General features: G+C 35.9%; 4 protein-coding genes across 19 annotated transcripts in view; 1 reads left to right on the forward strand and 3 right to left on the reverse strand.

Moving 5' to 3' along the window:
• The window catches only part of LOC131427787 (anoctamin-8), a 61,963-nt gene extending 59,301 nt beyond the window's left edge, over positions 1–2,662 (reverse strand). For 7 of the 15 annotated variants that reach the window (XM_058591304.1, XM_058591300.1, XM_058591299.1 and 4 more), the window contains exon 1: positions 1,476–2,662. In XM_058591304.1, coding sequence (XP_058447287.1) covers positions 1,476–1,647 — 172 coding nt within the window. In that variant the 5' untranslated portion in view covers positions 1,648–2,662. The remainder of the gene's footprint in view (positions 1–1,475) is intronic. The other 8 variants (XM_058591296.1, XM_058591295.1, XM_058591293.1 and 5 more) reach the window with 8 other exon arrangements.
• Positions 2,663–11,102: 8,440 nt separating this feature from the next.
• On the reverse strand, positions 11,103–13,989 carry LOC131427795 (ATP-dependent RNA helicase vasa-like). Of its 2 annotated transcripts, none has more exons than XM_058591309.1 (5): positions 13,455–13,989; positions 13,290–13,390; positions 13,102–13,195; positions 12,365–13,047; positions 11,103–12,228 (listed from the first exon to the last, which is right to left on the reverse strand). In XM_058591309.1, the coding sequence occupies exons 2-5, from the start codon at positions 13,308–13,310 to the stop codon at positions 11,224–11,226; spliced, it is 1,803 nt and encodes a 600-aa protein (XP_058447292.1). In that variant the 5' UTR covers positions 13,311–13,390; positions 13,455–13,989; the 3' UTR covers positions 11,103–11,223. The 2 variants fall into 2 exon arrangements, with proteins under 2 accessions (XP_058447292.1, XP_058447291.1); XM_058591308.1 differs by having other exon boundaries at positions 13,459–13,988.
• A 3,071-nt stretch (positions 13,990–17,060) lies between these two features.
• LOC131427796 (probable ribosome production factor 1) lies at positions 17,061–18,450 on the forward strand. The gene has a single exon (XM_058591311.1). It carries the CDS (start codon positions 17,302–17,304, stop codon positions 18,391–18,393), a length of 1,092 nt encoding a protein of 363 aa, XP_058447294.1. The 5' UTR covers positions 17,061–17,301; the 3' UTR covers positions 18,394–18,450.
• A 331-nt stretch (positions 18,451–18,781) lies between these two features.
• LOC131427797 (peroxisomal biogenesis factor 19) lies at positions 18,782–20,349 on the reverse strand. The gene is made up of 3 exons (XM_058591312.1): positions 20,040–20,349; positions 19,863–19,983; positions 18,782–19,801 (listed from the first exon to the last, which is right to left on the reverse strand). The coding sequence occupies exons 1-3, from the start codon at positions 20,107–20,109 to the stop codon at positions 19,117–19,119; spliced, it is 876 nt and encodes a 291-aa protein (XP_058447295.1). The 5' UTR covers positions 20,110–20,349; the 3' UTR covers positions 18,782–19,116.
• Positions 20,350–21,044: the final 695 nt, after the last annotated feature.

Here is a 21,044-nt window from a genome sequence, read left to right on the forward strand (position 1 = left end):
TTCATCTTAGCGGGCCCGACTTTTGCGATACGCACTGTAGGTATTATTTTAGTAATGTCCATGTGCTGGAGTTGCAAAAACAAGTTGCACAAGCGGTAATATATAACTATGCGAGTAACTATGATGAAATTAACTTTTCGTTCAATATCTTTAAAAAGTGATGTCAGGTCTGCTTTTTTTTCGCGAGATGAAAACCGAATAAAAATTATCTGATTGATTTTTGTTTTCATTGCGTATATAACGCTGTATTCCTGAAACTTTTATGATAATGATCTCATGTCTGCAAGTTTTGCGTTCAATTCAAACCGATAAATCTTGCATAACTTTTTTGCAAGTTTCGAATTTTATGTCAATGTTTTTCTAAAACTGAAGAAAACTGCACACACTGATCTAAAAATTCATGAGGCAGCAAAAACAATGCGGACTCTGCATAAATATATATTTTTTAAAGCAACGTTATCAATTCGGCTAAACCTTTTTTGCCTTGCGGAGAGCATCAATCATTTCACTAATTTTCCTTCCACAAGAGATTTATAGCAATTTCGACATATATTGTGTCCGGTACAATTATGACAGCCGTGTGGAAAGTTTTTGATAAGTTGCACAATTATTATAGTTACTTCCGTTTTACATGACAATGTGAAATTTTTTGCAGAACTTCTAGTGAAACATTAACAAGTTGGTGATTTACTGCACAATTGTTCAAGATGTTCTATAGTAATTTTTTCGGTAGTATTGTGAAACTTAACAGTGATAAGTTGCACAACCAATTTTAATATATATTTCTAAACATATCTAATATAAATAACATTTCCAAATCAATTGTAAAACATCTTGACAGTTTTATAAGTTACATTTGCTACTAGGGATGGTTACGGTTAATGTTAAGAAATGTAATTAACACTAGGTCACAGTTACAAATTTTATTTAAATACTTAATAATAATAGTAACATTACTTTTTAACTGAAGGCCCCTCCCTAAACGAATCCTGAGTACGGGCCTGACTTTGTTGCTAGAGATCGAGTAATCTTCCGCATTATCCCAAGCATCGCGAAAAGGTGTTTTTTCAGTAAACGAAAAAGGTATGTTCTGGTCATTATGATCAGCCGGGTGTAGTACTAATTCGTAACAACCAAAACGTTATCAAAACAAACAGAAATTTTTAAAACAACCAATCGGAAGGTTTAAAATAGAATGACTGTTAAATTAAATTCATTGATATTTTCAATTCGATATCGAGTGCCACAACATTAAGAGTTCAGTAGCTATTTAGGAATGATGCAGCTTCAATCGAATATTAAAAAAAAATATATGTTGTTCACTTAGACATTAACAATCAGAAATATGTTTCAAGTGAAATTACTGATAAACATAGCTTTAATATTTATATGTATTTCCGGAATAACCAAATTTTTTACTGGAAACATAACACATTGAACTTGTTCATTGATGTTTCTGTTTTCTTCAGACTTACCATTTTCTACGCAAGAAATTATTTTTCCCTTTCTGCGTCGTAGATTGGACTCCAAATTACTTTCATCGCCGTATTCCTCATTCCCGGTATCCTCCGACTCCTGGTGGACATCTTCTATGATGCCACTGTCATGGATGCTTTCATTTCCTAGTAACAACGGATGTTGTTCCATAACTATAAGACGATTTTTATAGCATCGATCTTCTACAATATTCTAAAACCATACGATAATGATAGCACGGTGTCAATTTGTAATCACTGAATAAATTAAAAATTCGACTAAGGCAAAAATTTATTACCCGTTGACATGTGAGAGATCATACATTTTCTATTTGTGTAGCTTTTACATTGTTCATCTTAGCCGATTCAATTATTGCATGGTAACATTGTTAAAAAAATAACAATAGAACCACATACTTCACTGAGCACTTGTGTCTTCTTACGTATGTAGCACAGCATGTATAAAACACTCGTATATTACAAAACGCTGACCCTCTTGACGATTTCCATCTACAACACTTTTCCGAGACGCCTCTCGCCTTGGGATAAATAGTTTCTGAACCCTTTTCTTGTACCCACTATCTGCTTCCATCCATGATCCGTAATTCGTAACAAAAAACGCAGAAGCTATTATCTAGCTTTAGTGTTTCAACTAGACTTACGTCAGAGCACTAGCATAGAAAACCCAATTTCATGAAACTTTTTCTTTTATTCGCACTTTCTGTAGATTTGAATTTCATCACTAGATATTTCGCAGTTTCAATACAAGCTATATTGCTGCATTTCACAGTAAAACTCCCTTGTAAAACTAAAATTTAAATTTTGAAGAAAAAAAAATTTCTTCGAACACTCGCGCTAATCGATTTTGTCACAATTTTTTCCTTTTTCTATCGATTACGAAACTACTTCCGCTGAATGCAAAAACACTATTGGACGTTATCCAAAACACATTGCACCAAAGCGGTTCAGTAACTTCTTCACGTTTAAAGTTTTCTAATCACCTAGCACGAGAGAACTATTGAAAAATAAATGCGAAATAGTCCTTCAACAATACACACCAAGACAAAGGTCCATTTTACGGAAAAATCATTCAGCTCACACTCCACCCATGAGGGGTTGGAAAATTTCTATTCATGGGTAGGAAAAAAAGGACTGACGCGCTAGTAATATGGACTGTATGGTACCAAGTTTATGGAACGAATGACGGTCTCCGACCGAAACATTGTTGAGATCCCTGTACCCGAATTCCGGTGTGCAATACGCCGGCGCCTGCCTCAGCCGGCATTTACCAGAACCACTCACAGATGTCAACAGAGCACGACGACGATGTTGCCGAACGAATAACACTAAGAACGCATTACCGAAACGCCACGTGATCCGGACGGTCATAACAAACAACATTACCGGTGAACGGTGGGAAGGCAATGTTTGATTTCCGCGCGATTCTGAATCACTCATACTAACAAATCGCATAGAGAGAATAACAATACAGATACAGGTCTAATGTTCTACCGTTTCCTTCAACTGGAATAATGGTCAGTAAATCCTGCACGATAACAAACGCTTGACATAATTTTCAATCTTAGAAAAATGCAAAAACAGTTTTCGTTACTGTCGTAAAGCAGAAATTCATAAAAGAAATGCCAGTTAATCTAGTTTATTCTTCCACATAAAATGGTGTTCATTAGAAGATTCTTCTAGCGACAGCAAGGAAAACTGTTTATGCATTTTCCGACTATAGCAGTTTCCCAAAGATTATAACTAAAACCTTAAGGTCTGTTACTTCGAGCCAAAAAAGATACGATTCCAGAAGTGCTACAAAAAAAAACAACAATCATCCCCATCGAGTTGTGCTAGCTATTAATGTGGAACAACTCAAGCACAATTTTGAACGAATATTTTATATTAATCAGTCAAATCAGTCGTCATAGTACTCAATTATTGGTATTTTATACGATCGCCACATATATAGTATATTGTACGATCGCCACATTTGATCGATCATTATCCATAACACGAAGCTTTTAGTTTTCGTGTGAATAACGTCATCCTTATTTAGTACACAATGAATTTCATCAGTTGCCCAAATGTAAGCAATTAACTTCAAGTCGCTTACTAGTGTTCGATATTTAGGTATTTAACCACTTTACACCAAATTGGTGTGGTCGCGCTATGGATTTCGCAGTCAGCAATTTGGTTCAAAACAATAAAGTTTTTCGGTCTTAAGCACACAAACACTTTTTTCTATCCTTGCAGTGCGAGCAATTTACATTTAATCAAACCGATGTTTACCAACTGATAGGTCGCCTGCTCCTTCAAAACGATCGTCTCAGTTAGGAAAAGCCAGTAAGCCATTTTCACATTTTTACAACAGGTTAAAACCGGGGATAAATAAACGATATAATAATAATAATTTTTACAACACATTTTTGCTATTAATTGAAATTTCAATCATATACAATTGAAAATACATTATATCAACCATTCAAAAAAATGGGGAGGACACATTAGGTATCTGATAACAAAATGCCAACAAAGAGTAAATTTTCTTCGAATAATAACAGGATCTTGGTGGGGTGCTCATCCGGAAGATCTAATAAAATTGTATCAGACAACGATATTTTAAGTGATGGAATATGGATGCGTTTGCTTTCGTTCCGCTGCAAACTCTCATATTATCAAACTTGAGCGAATTCAGTATCGTTTGCGAAATGCCTTAGGCTGCATGCATTCGACACATACAATGAGTCTTGAAGTTCTGGCGGGAGTTATTCCATTGAGAGATCGTTTTTGGGATCTTTCATCGCGACTGCTAATAAGATGTGAGGTACTGAATCCCCTAGTTATTAATAACTTCAAAAGGCTAGTTGAGCTTCAATCTCAAACAAGATTCATGACAGTATATTTTGCACATATGTCACAGGAAATCAACCCTTCAAGATATATTCCTATCCGTGACAGCCTGCTAAATGTACCTGACTCAACTTTGTTTTTCGACACATCCATGCAGCGCGAAGTGCATGGAATCCCGGAACACCTACGCTCGATGGAAATGGATGTGAGTAGGGATTTCATTCATGTGATGTCCAGACTCATGTCCAATCACTACACGTTAGATGCACACCTTCTTCGAATTGGACTTTCCGAAACTAATCATTATGCTTGTGGCGAATGCTATCGCGATATTGATCATGTCGTTTGGACATACGTGGAGTATCGTGATGTCAGATCTCAACTATTAAATTCCTTGCGTACCCAAGTAGACTATCCAATGTCCCAGTTCGAGTTAATCGTTGGGTTCAAATAATGTTCTTAAGTAGATTTAATAATAAATAACGGAATACCTAATATGATATTTAAAAAATAAGAGGAATATGTTTTATTGAACTCAAATCGCTGTGACTATATTAGTATTATATTAGGATAAGAATTCTATGTAAAAGTGATGCTACGGCGAAGGAAAGCTTATGTAAATTGCCTTAAGAAATAAACGTCTTTATAAAAAAAACATTCAAAAAATTATTACTACAGATCATTAAAGTTCGCAATATATAAAACATTTTTATAAAGTGAACGGAGAGGTTATAGCAAATGAATAGCAACCAAGCAAGTAAGTTTAGTTTCTCTTCAGAATGATCAAAAACCTTTTCCTTACTATTCCAGTAATAACCAATATTCGAAAGTGGTAAAGTATAGTACATTTTACATTGTATTAAATTAGTTTAAAAATCTTTCATCGCGACTGCTAATAAGTTTTTTTTTGTTTTTGTTTCGATTCGTCATTTCGAGGTCATTCGCCTCTTCGGACCAGAAAAACTTTCTGACCCTATGTGCGGTATTGAGAATCGAACCCAGCCGGGCTGCGTGAAAGTTATCGACTTACCCATCACGCTATACCCGTCCCCCGACTGCTAATAAGATGTGAGGTACTGAATCCCCTAGTTATTAATAACTTCAAAAGGCTAGTTGAGCTTCAATCTCAAACAAGATTCATGACAGTATATTTTGCACATATGTCACAGAAAATCAACCCTTCAAGATATATTCCTATCCGTGACAGCCTGCTAAATGTCCCTGACTCAACTTTATTTTTCGACACATCCATGCAGCGCGAAGTGCATGGAATCCCGGAACACCTACGCTTGATGAAAATTCCAAAAATATTTTCAAGTAAATTCAGCCATATTGGCCCTTATTACCGTTCTCACATCTTTCACATTCACTTCACTTACATGTCACTTCACTTTATTTTATCTATTACCAGTATCACGCATAGTGAAGTGATAACTGTGGTGGAAAAAACTATTTTTTTTCAACAAAATGTTGGTGATTTTATGTTCGTAATAACAACAAACTTCGTTTTCACCGTGAAGTGATACCGATAATAAGGTAAAAATCATGAACCCTTTTTCTTGGGCAAAATAAAACAGTGTCTGAACGACATATTGAATAATAATTATCAAATCACAAAAGTTTGGGTCCCGGCTCATTGCTCTATTCCAGGCAATGAAAGAGCCGATAGTTTTGCCAAACGTGGTACTATTGAAGGCGAAATTTATGAGCGACCGATTGCTTTCAACGAATTCTATAGCGCGACTCGCCAAAGAACACTTGCCAGCTGCAAGCTTCTTGGGATAGAGATGATCTGGGTCGGTGGATGCACTCAATTATTCCGAAAATATCGACAAAACCATGGTTCAGGGGACTGGATGTGAGTAGGGATTTCATTCGTGTGATGTCCAGACTCATGTCCAATCACTACACGTTAGATGCACACCTTCTTCGAATTGGACTTTTCGAAACTAATCATTGTGCTTGTGGCGAAGGCTATCGCGATATTGATCATGTCGTTTGGACATGCGTGGAGTATCGTGATGTCAGATCTCAACTATTAAATTCCTTGCGTTCCCAAGGTAGACAATCCATTGTCCCAGTTCGAGACATTCTTGCTGTCGTGACCTTTTTTACATGAAACTTCCTTATCATTTCATAAAGACAATTGAAGTTTCAATTTAATAATTGACCTACTGCGTCCATGAGTTCATCCAATAGAAAAATTTTAATAAAAATGATGTGCTGATAAAAACAAACTTAAAACAGGTTACGAAATCAACAACAAAATGTATAGAAATTTCAGCTTATTTTATAATTTATAGCAGTTAATCGTTGGGTTCAAATAATGTTCTTAAGTAGATTTAATAATAAATAACGAAATACCTAATATGATATTTAAAAAATAAGAGGAATATGTTTTAAAAAACTCAAATCGCTGTGACTGTATTAGTATTATATTAGTATAAGAATTCTTTGTAAAAGTGATGCTACGGCGAAGAAAAACTTATGTAAATTGCCTTAAGAAATAAACGTATTTATGGAAAAAAAAACATTCAAAAAATTATTGCTACAGATCATTAAATTTCGCAATATATAAAACATTTTTATAAAGTGAATGGAGAGGTTAGAGCAAATAAAAAGCAACCAAGCAAGTAAGTTTAGTTTCTCTTCAGGATGATCACAAACATTTTCCTTACTATTCCAGTAATAACTCATTTCACATTGTAGTAAATTAGTTCGAAAAATTTAGTAACTTAGTTAAGAAATATAAACGGTTACGGAAACGATCTACAAAGGGTCGCCGAGAGAAAATTCGGGCCCGGGGGACTGCAACATTACGGGCCCCTAAACATGAGAATTAAAAAAAACATTGTGAGCATGGGAATACCATCGAAGTATTTTGAAGGGAATTGACAAAACGCATTTCCAGGTAAGGAATTCCACACGCAGACAATTTCCAGGGGTGGAATCATGTAAGGTGATTATCACCAAGTGATTATCACTTTTGAAAATTTGGAATCATGTAAGGTGATAATCACCGAGTTCTGTCACCACTGCTGTGAGACTAACATCACTATCAAACGTTGGCATTACGTAAGGTGATAGTCACCGCGATTTAATCACCTTCATGTCAAAATGGAGGTGATAGCAATTTAGTTATCACTTTCAGTAGTGATTTGATTTTTTTAAAAATGTGGCTTTTTAAATTATTGTCCGTTAGGTGAATTTCAAGCCACTGATATAAACAACCTACCAATATTGGTCGGAGAGGATAATTTTTTAATAAAATTCGTACTGATATTGTGTCAGAATTAAATACCAAAATGAAATAACTTAGTTTATATAGTTTAAAGAATTCATAGAATGAACGGTAGTATTTATCAATTAAATCAATTCATTTATGTTATAATTATTATTTGAAGGAATATCATTGGGGTATTCGTAAAGTCAAAGATAAATTGCTTTCTGGAAAAGTGATAAGTTTATGAATGTAGACATCTCCTGTTTCACATAACGTAACATAAAAAAATCTATGCTAACATTTTCAGTAGAATTAGATGGCCGTGACTTAGTAAGCGACATATCAGTCTCGTTCAACTGAACGAGTAAAAAAGATTAAACTGCGTTCTTAATTTTCTTCTTGTGAGTTGAACTAAATAAGGCAATATTTTTGGACAATTAGTTGCTGCTCATCATAGTGGATATTCGTAGTACCGGTGGGTAAAATTTCCAAAATGGAGGTAGCATTTGAAAGCTCTGTGAAATGCCATAATCGTAAAGTGAATGAAAACTTTACAAGAAATTATTTAACGGATCTTTCTCATTCGAGAGGAATGCCATCCGTTGTGAAACATCAAGAAGATCTAACAATTCGTGTCATTTCAAAGCTAGCAAATTTATCCCAAAGAATTGACTGTGACACTGATTTCCATTGAAAAATAAAAATCGGCGCTAAATTAAACCAACAAGTGATTTTTTTTATTTGTTTGTGCGCAGGTAATTTTTTTCAACGTTACTCTTCGATCCATACAAATCATCATTGATAAACATGACTCGAATTAATGAAAAAAATTGAAAGCTAAAGGAATAAAACTTTAGATTTCAAAATATTATATGGGTATACGCCACTTTCATATGTAACTCCTCCTAATATCAACGGTATACGCCACATTCATATTTTACTCCTGAAAAATTGACGTTTCTTTACAGGTGATAAATGGAGTGAAGTTGGCTCAATCACCGGTGATGGTGATAGTAAAAGTGATCACCTTCGGTGATTCCAAACATTCTGGTGATCACCTCGTTATCACCAGGAGGTGATAGTCACTTATCACCTTACATGATTCCACCCCAGGTGTGAAGTTTAGTATTCTCCCAATAGGGTTTCTGCCGCCCGTGATTTTGAAGGACGAAAATATTGAAGCTGATGGAGTTATTAGAATTTAGAGTGATGTTTAATGAATTTTAAATCCGTTCAAAACAAGCGAGTTAAAAAAAAGGTAGTCTTTATTCACAATGCATTGATCATGCCACGTTTCTCTTGTAATACACGCTTAAGTATCTTACGAAGCTCATGAATAGCATTCCAGGCAGTCCGTTCCTTATGCCCCGTTTACACTTCTGCTGGCTGCCAGCATGCTGGTGTCAGTGTACTGCCCTCTTAGGAAAAAACGTTCAACGGTGGTCCTTCGTTGGTCTAATACTTTGGATCATTGGACCACAGTTGAACGTTTTTTCCTAAGAGGGCAGCACACTGACACCAGCATGCTGGCAGCCAGCAGAAGTATAAACGGGGCATTAATGTCGTTTTCACTTGAAGAAACTGAAACTGACATTGAATATACGGTGGAAATACGCTTTATGGTGTCATTTTAAAATCTACTATTCAATCTACTATTGTTGTGATTCGATTGTCGAGATCTGGATTCTTATTGCATTGGTTGTTTCGATGATCTTTCTACATGTGAAATAACCGGACCCCAACGTTTTCTTTTCGTCACTTTGTAGAGGAGAAGAAAGCTATAAAATGGCGGATTTTTTTTGTAAAAAGTTACCTTTAAACAACCACCAAAAATTTAAAAAAAATCAAACAAAAACGTTGGAGTCTAGAAAAGCATCTACTATAACTATACTGCTTTGATTTGTTAACTTCTGATTAGTCTGAGCTGAGATACACGATTTCTAAGAAGCGCAGGCTGACAAGTGACCGGAAAAACCAATCAAGAATAGCACAATGATGCTAACACAAAAAAGTGGTTTATTAAATCGTCACTTTTTAAATCCGTGCCAACCTCCTCCAACCATATTTCTCGTCCCTACTTGTATGTGGGATAGCCGATTCAATTCGAATGTATAAGAACTCCAAAATTATAATAAATTTGCTCAAAAATACGAAAGACAAATTTCAGGGATCACAGAGATTGTAATTTCAGGGATTACAGAGATAAAATTTCAGGGATTACAGAGATAAAATGCATAATTCTGATGACTATTATGAAATAAAATTAAATAAAAAAAATTGAATACTAAATTATGTAGCGATTCTTCGGCGAAAAAAATAACTAATATATATTTGTCCGCCCATTTAAATAAATAACAAAGCCTTGGTATATTGTATTACATCCTATAGTGGAATTTGACCTTCTGTTTCAAAATACTTCGCAGCCGATTCAGAGTATACAGAACACCATTGCATGGCTGGTGCTACGATCCTACTGACACTACGAAACCTTTCAGGTCGGGGCTCGAACATATGACACAACTGGTTTGTAAGACCAGTGCCCTATGCATTCAACCGCCAAATTGGAATAAACGTATTCTATATAAAATAATACTCGCATGCGAGATTCAGTAAAAAATATTAAAAAAAAATTACCGCAGTATATTTGATGATTATATGTATATGGAGAAATAATATAATATAATATCCAAATTCAGAGAAGTAATGTTGAGTACTGTCTACGAACCATTGAAATTCTCTGCTTAAGCGGGTGGTTTTTAAAGTTATTTAAAAAAATTATTGAAATTGAAATCGCTTTACCTCCAATATGCGTTTTGACTCACACAGCACACTCTATTGAAGAATCGATGTGTTGTGGATGACGATTTAAAAAGTGTTCGCTACAGAACTGAGTTGGATTTTACAAACCTGACTGCGGTCAATGCTTTATATGCGAAGAAGACAAATTTAAAAAATGAAATGCGAATAAAACTGCCTAAAGAGAAACCGCGAAAAAGCCACCGCAGAGACGGGACTCGAACTCGTAGCTAACTCCAATCCAGGGATATTGTGAAACCACATGAAGACGAGCTTAATTGACGAGAATAACTGAGCATGCTTCACTGTACTTGGACGCCACGGGTATTGAATTATAGTCATATGTCTATGGCAACCCCCCGCCAGTAATCAATTACACGTCGTATCGCAACTATATCTTCACTCTCTGCTTTGCTGTCAGACACTAATTTGAGATTTTGTTTTTGTCTCTTTCGCAGCCTACGGGGTCTATTTGATGATCTCAGCTGATGTGTGGTTGCAGCAGTGACGACTGTGATCTCGAACACAATATATTGAATGACAAATTGAACCTTCATTGATTTTCTATGCTTCGTTTCAGTTTTTTTTAAGACGCAGAGTCGCCTAGAACTATTTATAGATATTAATCAAATTTAAAACTAGCGGCTCTGTGCCTTAACAAGACTAAAACAAATCACTAAAAAATTGTTAAATCTGTAAAATGTTCATGAAATGTCATCATGTAAATTTATTGTTAAAATCATAACAGCTTCGTATCAGCGTTTATAACGAAAACATGCATTACATTCTCTGAAAGAATATATTATAAACTCAAAACATTCGGCGTAAATATTTCGAAATAATATTTATCCAGCCAATCTGGCTGCAACGTTAAGTTTATCCCCAACTTTCCTCCGGCTCCAGTTGGTTTGGCAAAGCGTTCACACGCGAGCCTTCTGTATTTCTAGCGCGAATATCCTTTCCACCGAATTGACTTGCTCCACTGAATGAACTTCCGCCTGAAACGCCCTGTAGGAAATCGGGCACTTCTTGCCCAGCTTGAGTGAGAATTTTTTTTAGTCCGGTTGCGATGCCCGAATCGCTTTCTGGGTCATAAAAACTAGTTGCTTTACCCTTATTGCCAACACGTCCCGTTCGGCCAATACGATGAACATAATCGTCAATGCTTTTTGGTAAATCATAGTTTATAACATGCGAAACATTTTTGATGTCCAACCCACGAGCAGCCACAGACGTAGCAATTAAAATATACATGTCCCCTGATTTAAAATCACGTAGGGCATCTTCTCGTTCTCGCTGCAACCGGTCCCCATGTATGGACGTGGTTGGAAAAGTTGTTTCTGATAATAGTGAAGCCAGATAGTCTGCATTTCTTTTTGTTTCGACAAACACTAATGTTCCCTTCGGATCAGCCATCTCCAGAATCTCCTGTAGTTTTTTACGTTTCTGGAATTTTGTAACTTGGTGAATCGTCTGTTCAACATCTGTACTAGCACCGCCCACGATTCCGACAGCAACAAAAATATAATTGTGTAAGAACTGTCCGGCCAGTTCCTGAATTTCACCCGGGAAGGTAGCAGAAAACATCAACGTCTGACGAGATTCTTTCGAAGGCATTGTTTCGTGATTCATCATTTTTTCTACCGCTGGCATGAAACCCATGTCCAACATACGATCCGCTTCATCCAACACAACGAATTTGATCCGTTTAAAGCTTATAGCCTGTTTGTCAACGAAATCCATCAAACGACCGGGTGTGGCCACCAGTATGTGGCAACCATTGTGTATATTGTCGAGTTGGTGTCGAGTTGCGGTTCCTCCATATGCAATGCATGTTTTTAGAATAGTGCCAAGCGCAAATTTTCGAGCTTCTTGGAAAATCTGAAATTATATAAATATGTATAGATTTTTCACAACAATGCGTGTTGTAGCATATGAATATGAATTTGGACTTATTAATTGTATGTCAGAGGCACTGAATATTGTTTCAAGATGCCGGTAATAAAATTTATCTCACCTGCAACGCCAACTCACGCGTTGGTACAATAATGATCACTTGAGGGCTCCCTGTCTTGACATCTGCGGCATAATTTAGAAGAGTATTTATGATAGGCAATAAGAAAGCAGCCGTTTTTCCTGAACCAGTTTGAGCACATGCCATCAAATCACGGGCGTCCATTATTATTGGAATAGCATACTTCTGGATTGGCGTAGGTTTTATATAGTTTGATTTGCGCACATTTTTCAATAAATAATCCCGCAATCCAGAATCATTAAATGATATGATAGAGTTCGGCGGATTTTCTCCAGTGACGTTAACTTTTATTTCGTCAAATTTGTCAAAGTTGATTCCAGAGCTTATTCCTGACCCAAAAATTTCCTTCTCGTCATTGGTAGGGGCTGGTGGAATGTATAGTTCCCGTGGTTTATCCGTTTTTACCTGATCATTACTTCCGTTCTCTTTATCGCGGGAATAAAACCCACTTTTGCGATTGAGTACTCCATTCTCCTCAGATCTAAAATTACCACGACCTCCTCCACGATTACCTCGCCCTCCTCGACCCCCTGGAAAACCAGATCGATCATGACCGTTTTCGTGATAGTTGGTTTCATCATGATTCCTATAACTTTTAAAACTGTTTTCATGATCGCGTCCCGCCATTCCTCCGCGACCACTTCGCGTACCTCGAAATCCACGACCTAGAGGTAATATTTAAGTAAAATATATGTAGTGTTAATACTTATACTACGAACCTCGACCATCCCGTCTATCTTCACAATACCCACTGTCCTGACGGCTGTTGTTGGCATCGCCGTAACTCATCTGACCGAAACCTTTTCCATTCTCCTGAAAGGACGAAAACATATTCTATATTAGCATCTTGGTATATGAAAAAAATCAATCGAGCAAGAACATTTGATTAAACTAGAGTGTTACTTACGTTGTCTTCCCACTCGCTCATCTTGTCAGTGCCTCACTGGAAAGCAACTCAAAGCAATATGATCGCTTCTGATAAGTATATAGGGGAGATAAATAATATCACTAAAATAATCACCAGCAAGGAAAGTCAGTGATATTATTGAAATAGAAAAGATGCCGAACATACATACAGGAAATTGTTTTGGGTTTCTTCACTGTATTAATTATTTGCGGATGAGTGACAACAAAGTCGAAAGCGCGCGTCTAACCATCCGCATGAGAGCACCACTGATTTAAAATATTTACTTAGTTATTTTTGTCGAGTTTGCACTTTCTGTATAGCGAAAATATATCTCATGTTCAACTACCGAATCAGTGCGCGTGATATTCACATGTAGACTTTCTCAGTAGTATTTGTTGTAATATGCTAGTTGTCACTTGTTAACCATCGCAATATCACAAATGGAAATTTAATTGCAGCCTCAAATAATGCGTACCTAATACCAGAATCATAAAGAAAACAATCCAAAATTGCAACAGTACCGGAATCTCACAAAATGCAGCAGAACTGAACCTAAAAACGGATAGATGATTTCAGGTTGTCGCGCAACATACACGTCTAAAAAACCTACTCAACATTGAGTAAGATCTTACTCATATTGTCAAAAGGTGGAACATTCTGAAAAAGAGTTATTCCGTTGTAACTCAAATTTGGGTTTTAAATTCTTACTCAATTGAGAGTAGAGTAACACCGACGACACGACCTGATACTGCGAAAAAAATCCACAAAAAAATGTCACACAAGTTACTAAAAACTGAATAACCCCAAGTATTTTATTTTTGATTCGATTGTAGAGGTTTTACCTTGAAGTCATTTTCCTCTCTGGTCCAGAAAAACTATATGCGGTGTTGGGAATCGAAAGGCATGAACGACCCATCACGTTATACCAATGACTTTTATAGCTCTGCAATATGTATCTATCTCATCTATCACTATTTTAGTTTTCATACGAACGACTTATAAATTCAACAGTATATGGGAGAAGTCATGTTTATCATAGAAATTTCGCACAATGTTTCAAGAAATTTCATAAGAATTTTGTAAAGCTTCTAATTGGAATTTCAATTTTCGTGATTTCGTAAGGCGGTCTTATGATTTGCATACGATATTCTTATTTTATTTTTTTCGATATTTATATCATTATCAAATTCCATATATTTTGTGCCGGAGTGTTTGGTTCCGACCTGTTCTTGATAAACGAATTAAATGCTTTTTTCCGAAGTCTGGGAAATTATCATGGTTTTTCAACCTAAAAAGTTGAAACCGAGGCTAACTAAAAAGATATAATTAATTTAATTTCATTTCATCGTAAATGTACAACTTGCACTGTGAACATATTTTTTTCTGAGTGTGCATTATCATAAGGGCTTATTCAATAGTGTTCTAGTTCTAGATTCATAATTTATGTCAGTTTTAAAATATAAATCTGGATATTATAACAAGAAAAACTGGCCGCCCAAATAGTTTTTTTCTTGTATTTCTTATATAGAAAAAATGTAACAAGTATGCAATTTTAATTTGACAGGAGAACAGTTCGAATAAACCAAACTAAAACGACTTGCTGGGAATTTGTTCCAATTTCAGTTCTATTCCAGATCTCCCATATAAAACTTCCAACTACTGAATTTACTCTACACCGATAAAAATTTATACGATCGATTCATATGTAAACAGCACTTCAATTTAATATGCTTTTTAATTTCAACACATAGCCAAAACGATTTATTTTAAGATTTCATGTGCAAATTCACTGAGATGCAAGTTCTGATATGTTTTTCTTTAAATGTGATTTATTTTGCTATTGAATCGAACTACAAGTGTAAAACAGTTCATTTTCTAGTGGAAATGAGTACAGCACAAATGTAATTGCAAAACACTTTCAACTATGTTTCAATCGAAATCGATATGAAAAAACAATTTGACATTCATATGAAATTCATATAGAATCTAGAAGTAACGATCATAGAGTTCGCATTTCGGATAAATGTAGCATGATTTCCACTAAATACCAACAGTTTTTACACTCATTTAATGAGTTAGGTGTCTATTTTCATAAATTTCATGTGTTCTACAAGTACTGATACATCAAATGCTAGCAAATGCAAGCATGCAAATTATTTTCAGTGTAAGAGCAAATTCAGCAGCTGCAAGATTCATATGAGTGGTCTATAATGTAAATGAAACTGAAAAAAACGTATCCCCAGCAAACCGTTTTAGTTATATATATTCGACCAGTTCTACTGTCAAATTTAAAACTGGTATACACTGCCGTTCTTTTTTTTCTATATTTGAAACACAGATAGAACGCTGCTGGGGCTGCCAGTTTATTTTGTTATAATTTCTAGATTTAAATTTTAAAACTGACATAAATTATGCATCTAGAACTAGAACACTCCTGAATATGCCCTAAGGAGTTTTTGAGTTACACACTCATTGAACATAACTCAAAATTGAGTGACACATCAGTCAAATTCTTTAAGTACGATTCAGACGGTCCGGCTTCTTCCGTCAACGTCCGTCACCGTCATTCTAATTCACACCATCCGGTTTCCTATCCGTGTCCGTCATGTCATTTTCTTACACGCAGAATTTGAAGAACTTAGTTTCGCACAATTTTATTCCACTAATACAAAATCTGGGAGCTTTTGAAGGCAATCGATCTGTGGTTTTCCTATCTTTTAATCGAATAAATAACTTTCAAAATTAACTAGAAAGAGGAAAAAACAAAACAGTCAGTTCCACTCAACAACGTAACGCACTTTGCAAATCTACTAAGTTTAATTACTTATATGTGGTATATTTCGTTTAAGAGTGGGATCTTGACACCGAATACATACATAACAAACGTCAAATCAATGCCGTAATCATATGAATCGGGCATGTGTGCGATAATCACAGTCCGTCAGATATTCTTTCGGAGAAATGTTGACGGAGCTTGCCGTTGACGGGAGTTACCGTTCCGGATCTCTGCTGGATCGTGTGAATGCGCAAAGGGAAAACTCATTTGACTAATTTTGACGGAGGCTGACGTTCCGGTGCCGGTGACGGAAGAAGCCGGATCGTCTGAATCGTACATTAAAAGTGCACGTACTCTAAACTTGAGTTACCACCTATCTACTCATTTTTGAGTTAAGGGACGAAATTGTCAAAACTTGAGTAATTTTTACTCAAATTAAGAAAAAAATATTTTGTTCAAAATTTGAGTAAGTTCAACTCAAAATTTTATTTCCTTGCTCTCAAAATGAAGAAACTTTTCTGCGATATTTTCATATAAAAAGTTCTTCTTTCTTTTGAATGCTCAAAATAGTGATTCAAAACCGTTTCCTTTTGGACGGTTTGGAGTCAAAATTGAATTATTTGGATATCCCTATGTTGGGCTTTTCAATCAGCATAATTGAAACCACAAAACATCGATGATTGACGTTGATTCATGTTTTCAAAACCGGATCTGGAAACGGCAATGGAAAACGACGTATTCTTGCATTCTTTATTTCAATAAGAATATTCCGAGAATGAAAACGCACTGAACTGCAAGAAGTATTTTTTTCACTCAAATGTTTAAAAACTCAACGCTTACTCCAATATATGAATAAATTTTACTCAAATTCATACTCAAATTTTGACATATTGTTCCAGTTTATGAATTTGAGTAATCGCAACTCAAACCAAGAGTTATGTTCAAAGAGCGTGTATGGCGCGAACAATCTTACAACACGAAATTTGGGTTTTTTTCATTTGAGTGTGTCAATATGTTAACCAAAAAGATGTATCTTGTCGTATGAAACAAACAAAATCGTAAATAATATTTTCAGCCGTCAGAAACAACGTGGTCATTACAACAGCTAGGTGTCGGAATCCAACTCAATCTTACAGATACTTTTAACCTGAATTCTTTCCAGTCTGGAAAGACAAACAGAAAAATAACGTGAATTCTTAAATATAAAAACTCCATAGTTAAAAACTCTAGTATAAAATGTCTAGCGACAGCAATAGTGATGTTGATATGAAAATAACACCTCCCAAGAAACAACAACGTAAACGTTTACAAGATTACCTAGATGAAAAAGCTGCCCGAGATGCCGCAGAACGAGCCGAGGCTGAACTAAAACGACGTCGCAGAAGTGGCTTGAATGATGATGATGAAGGAGAGGAAGTCAGTTATCCGGTTATCAACCCAATCAACTTGATTAAAAATAAAGAGATACGATCTAAAAAATTCAAAAGGTTGCAAGGTTCAAAGAAAAAAGAAGAAAAGGCCGCTAGAAAAGCAAGAAAACTTGAGGGAGGACCAAAATCAAGTGGTCATACAATCGAAACTTTAAGAGAAAAAGATCAAACTTCTTTGAATAATATTGATGAGGATGACAAGGATGAAATCGCGAATGATTTGGAAAATGACGAATTCAATGAATTCTATAAAAAGTGTTATGAACCCAAAGTTTTAATCACGTACAATGCTACACCACACACGCGAACACGAAGATTTGGTGCTGAACTAGAAAAAATCATACCCAACGCTATGGTGCACTCAAGGAATAAAGCAGCTTTGAAAAACGTATGCAAAAGTGCAATCCGCGAGGATTATACTGACCTTGTAGTAATCAACGAAAACAACAAGCAACCTGAAGGATTATTAGTGATACATCTTCCTGACGGCCCCACAGCTCATTTCAAAGTTAGTAATTTTAAGTCTGTAAAAGACTTGAAAAAACGCCAATCTACGATTACAAGCCACAGACCGGAAGTAATTCTAACAAATTTTAGTACTCGGTTAGGTTTAACAATCGGCCGAATGCTCGGCGCATTATTTCATTATGAGCCAGAATTCGTTGGACGTAGAGTGGCTACATTTCACAATCAACGAGATTACATATTTTTCCGTCATCATCTGTACCAATTTGACAAAAATGGTAAACGAGTGAAATTGCGCGAGTTGGGACCTCGGTTCACGCTGAAATTACGTTCGTTGCAGCAGGGGCTGTTCGATAGCAAATGCGGTGATTATGAATGGATGATTACCAACAAACGTCACCAGATGGAAGGAAGAAGACGATTCTTCCTTTAGATTCATGTTCTAGATTTAAGCAAAAAATAGTATAATAAAAGCAAATACAACATCCTACACAGTTCTATGTTCTCATACCGAAAGAAATGTTACTATTCATTCGCCCGTATTCTGTATTTCGATCAAATGTGAAAATTTTCATTCTGTATTTCGATCAAATGATGCTTGTGTATTATGGAAAACTCGAACAAGATGAAGAATGCAAAATTTCGTATTCAATCGAAACATAGAATAGTGGTAAGATTATTTATAGATTTTTCTTAAACTAAATTCAAGTTCAGCTTGTTCTTGGCTTCCGTTTTTTTTTTCAAACTAGGCAGCTATAAATACGTATCAATAGTAAATTTCAGTTAGATATATTCTATAGCCTTTGTAAGCTTTAAAATCATTTATAGAATTTGCAGTCTTATTAAATACTACTTCAAAAATTCGTTTTATTAAGGATTTTTTAAACAGCGTTCATCTAAAGCCACAATTTTATTGAATTAGTTTGTCTAAAAAGTAAACTTTCCCTTATGCAAAATAATTACACCGTAACGTTTTCATGTAATTCTTTAGCGTTCAATTTCGCTTTCAGCGAACAATGAAAAAAAATTTAAACGGTATGTATCCCACCAATGAAGCCATGGTTTCTCCAAATTGATAAAAGTGTAGTCACATGCGCTCCAGCTTACGATAAACGATTATTATAATCCCAACCCGTCTACTATTAAAATAAAGCAACTAACTCGTAGCGCACTGATTTGGATCGCTGAAGGCAGTCGGATCGATTGTCGGAAGATTCAAATTACCGGGACCTAAGTCTCCAACGAGATCAGCTGGTGGTTGTCCTAAATCCTGCATACTCTGCATCATATCAAGCACTTTTTGGAATCGTACTCGTTTTACATCTGCCGCATCGTCAGATTTCTCCTTTTCCAATTCACGACACACATCCTCCATGAGCTTTAGTTGTTTCTCATAACGTTCCTTGTCCTCTTTGGGTACTTTTTCTCCGTTTTCTTGTAACCAAGCAGGATACTTCTCAGTAAGATCCTTTAGACTAGGCAACAAAACATCCGCTGATAACAAACTCTGCATCATGTTCTGCATGAAAGGCAGAAAGGCATTATTTTCTCCACTCTCGTTCAAATCTATGTTGCCGAACATTCCAGCAATATCTTCTGGAGAAAACGGAGTTTGAAGGTTTTCTCGGCCTTCGCTCAAACCACGCAGTGCATCTGTTATGCTTTGGCTTATTGACGGATCTACGGAATCTACTGGAATAGTAGACGAATCGGAACGCACTGCCATTGCAGCGGCTTCTGCAATTCTCTGAAATCCTAATGTTATTTGTTCTGCATCTACCGATTCGGAACCTCCTCCAAACAACGCAGCCATTTTCTCTTCAAACATTTTACCCTGCAAACTATTGTAACATTTTAGACTTTTCTGTACTTTAGAAAAATATTCTATTCACACGCGCTTGCCTGATAAACTCGTCATTCCATAGTTGTTCCGTGGGAGGATCTTCATGCTGTTGTGCTCCAGCTTCACTGCTGCTTGTATTGCTATTGCCCTCTTTGTGTTTGCTGAAATCTTCCAAAGCACCTATACGATTTAAAAAAGTTAAATTTGGTTTCCGAATGTTATTATATAATACTTACTATCGAGCAATTCGTCTAATTCTTTGTCGTTGCTTTCCGTCTGTTCCGATTTTTTGCTACTCTCAGACATCTTTTTTCTTTGGTCACTGAACTTTAATCCAAAACTTCAAACGATTTATGCCGCTGTTTTAATTTGTGCCGTGCTGGTTATCGTACGTTTATGAACGATAATAGAAATCGAATCGAAAGTACGACAAAAGGCAACGTAAACCCTGACACACAGTAAGAGGAAAGATATTCAATAATTTCGGATTTTTGTTCAGCAGCAGCACTATTGACGTATAAACAATCGACCAAATGGCTAGAAATCTCGACGAACATTACAAATGATCGTATCCGAAAATGACAGCTTCTTTTTGTTTACTCTCTTATTCAATTGTTACGGTATAATCCCATATTTTTTTACAATTTGTTCAGCACTTCCCACATTATCAGATCCGAATGGATTCCGAATCAATTCCGAATCGGCGAGAAATTTTCATTCGAAATTTCATGTGGAAATCATAATGAATTCCGAATCAATTCCAACTCCAGTGCAACAACCGATTCCGAATGAATTTCGCCTACAACCGGTTGATTCGGAAATCAGTCGGAATTGAGTAAGAAGATGCGGACTGAATTGTCAATTTGTCTTCTTCTTCTTCTTTCCCGATTTTGCACGTTTTCGTGCTGACTTTCAGTTTATGTTTAAATGAAAACATTACATAACTGATTATACACATTGAAATCTTCATGTTTTTCGGATATACAGAACTAGTAAATAACCAGTTCTTCTTAGAATTCCAACATAAACTGTTGAAATTCGCTGGAAATTAACAAAACAGCCTACCTTAGTCAGCATCATCCATTCCTCTAGCTGGAGTGTAATGAAATGGCTTAAGTCGCCTAAATTTTACACTAACACATTCATAAAATGAGCGAATATTCAATGACATTTATAATGTCACCGACGACACGACCAGGCACTCCGAAGAAAAATCAGCATTAAAACTGTTCGCTAACGAT

The sequence above is a fragment of the Malaya genurostris genome, chromosome 2 (assembly GCF_030247185.1).
Source record: "Malaya genurostris strain Urasoe2022 chromosome 2, Malgen_1.1, whole genome shotgun sequence".
Classification (NCBI taxonomy): Eukaryota; Metazoa; Arthropoda; class Insecta; order Diptera; family Culicidae; genus Malaya; species Malaya genurostris.

Bases quoted from the DNA above. Each gene is read 5' to 3' on its own strand.
- LOC131427795 (XM_058591309.1), bottom strand. From the start codon at position 13,310: ATGAGCGAGTGGGAAGACAAC. The intron at 13,048-13,101 runs GTTCGTAGTATA...TATTACCTCTAG, and splicing joins AGATAGACGGGATGGTCGAG to GTCGTGGATTTCGAGGTACG. The intron at 12,229-12,364 runs GTGAGATAAATT...ATATAATTTCAG, and splicing joins CGCGTGAGTTGGCGTTGCAG to ATTTTCCAAGAAGCTCGAAA.
- LOC131427797 (XM_058591312.1), bottom strand. From the start codon at position 20,109: ATGTCTGAGAGTAGCAAAAAATCGGAACAGACGGAAAGCAACGACAAA. The intron at 19,984-20,039 runs GTAAGTATTATA...TAAATCGTATAG, and splicing joins ATTAGACGAATTGCTCGATA to GTGCTTTGGAAGATTTCAGC. The intron at 19,802-19,862 runs GCAAGCGCGTGT...ATGTTACAATAG, and splicing joins TGGAATGACGAGTTTATCAG to TTTGCAGGGTAAAATGTTTG.
- LOC131427796 (XM_058591311.1), top strand. From the start codon at position 17,302: ATGTCTAGCGACAGCAATAGTGATGTTGATATGAAAATAACACCTCCC.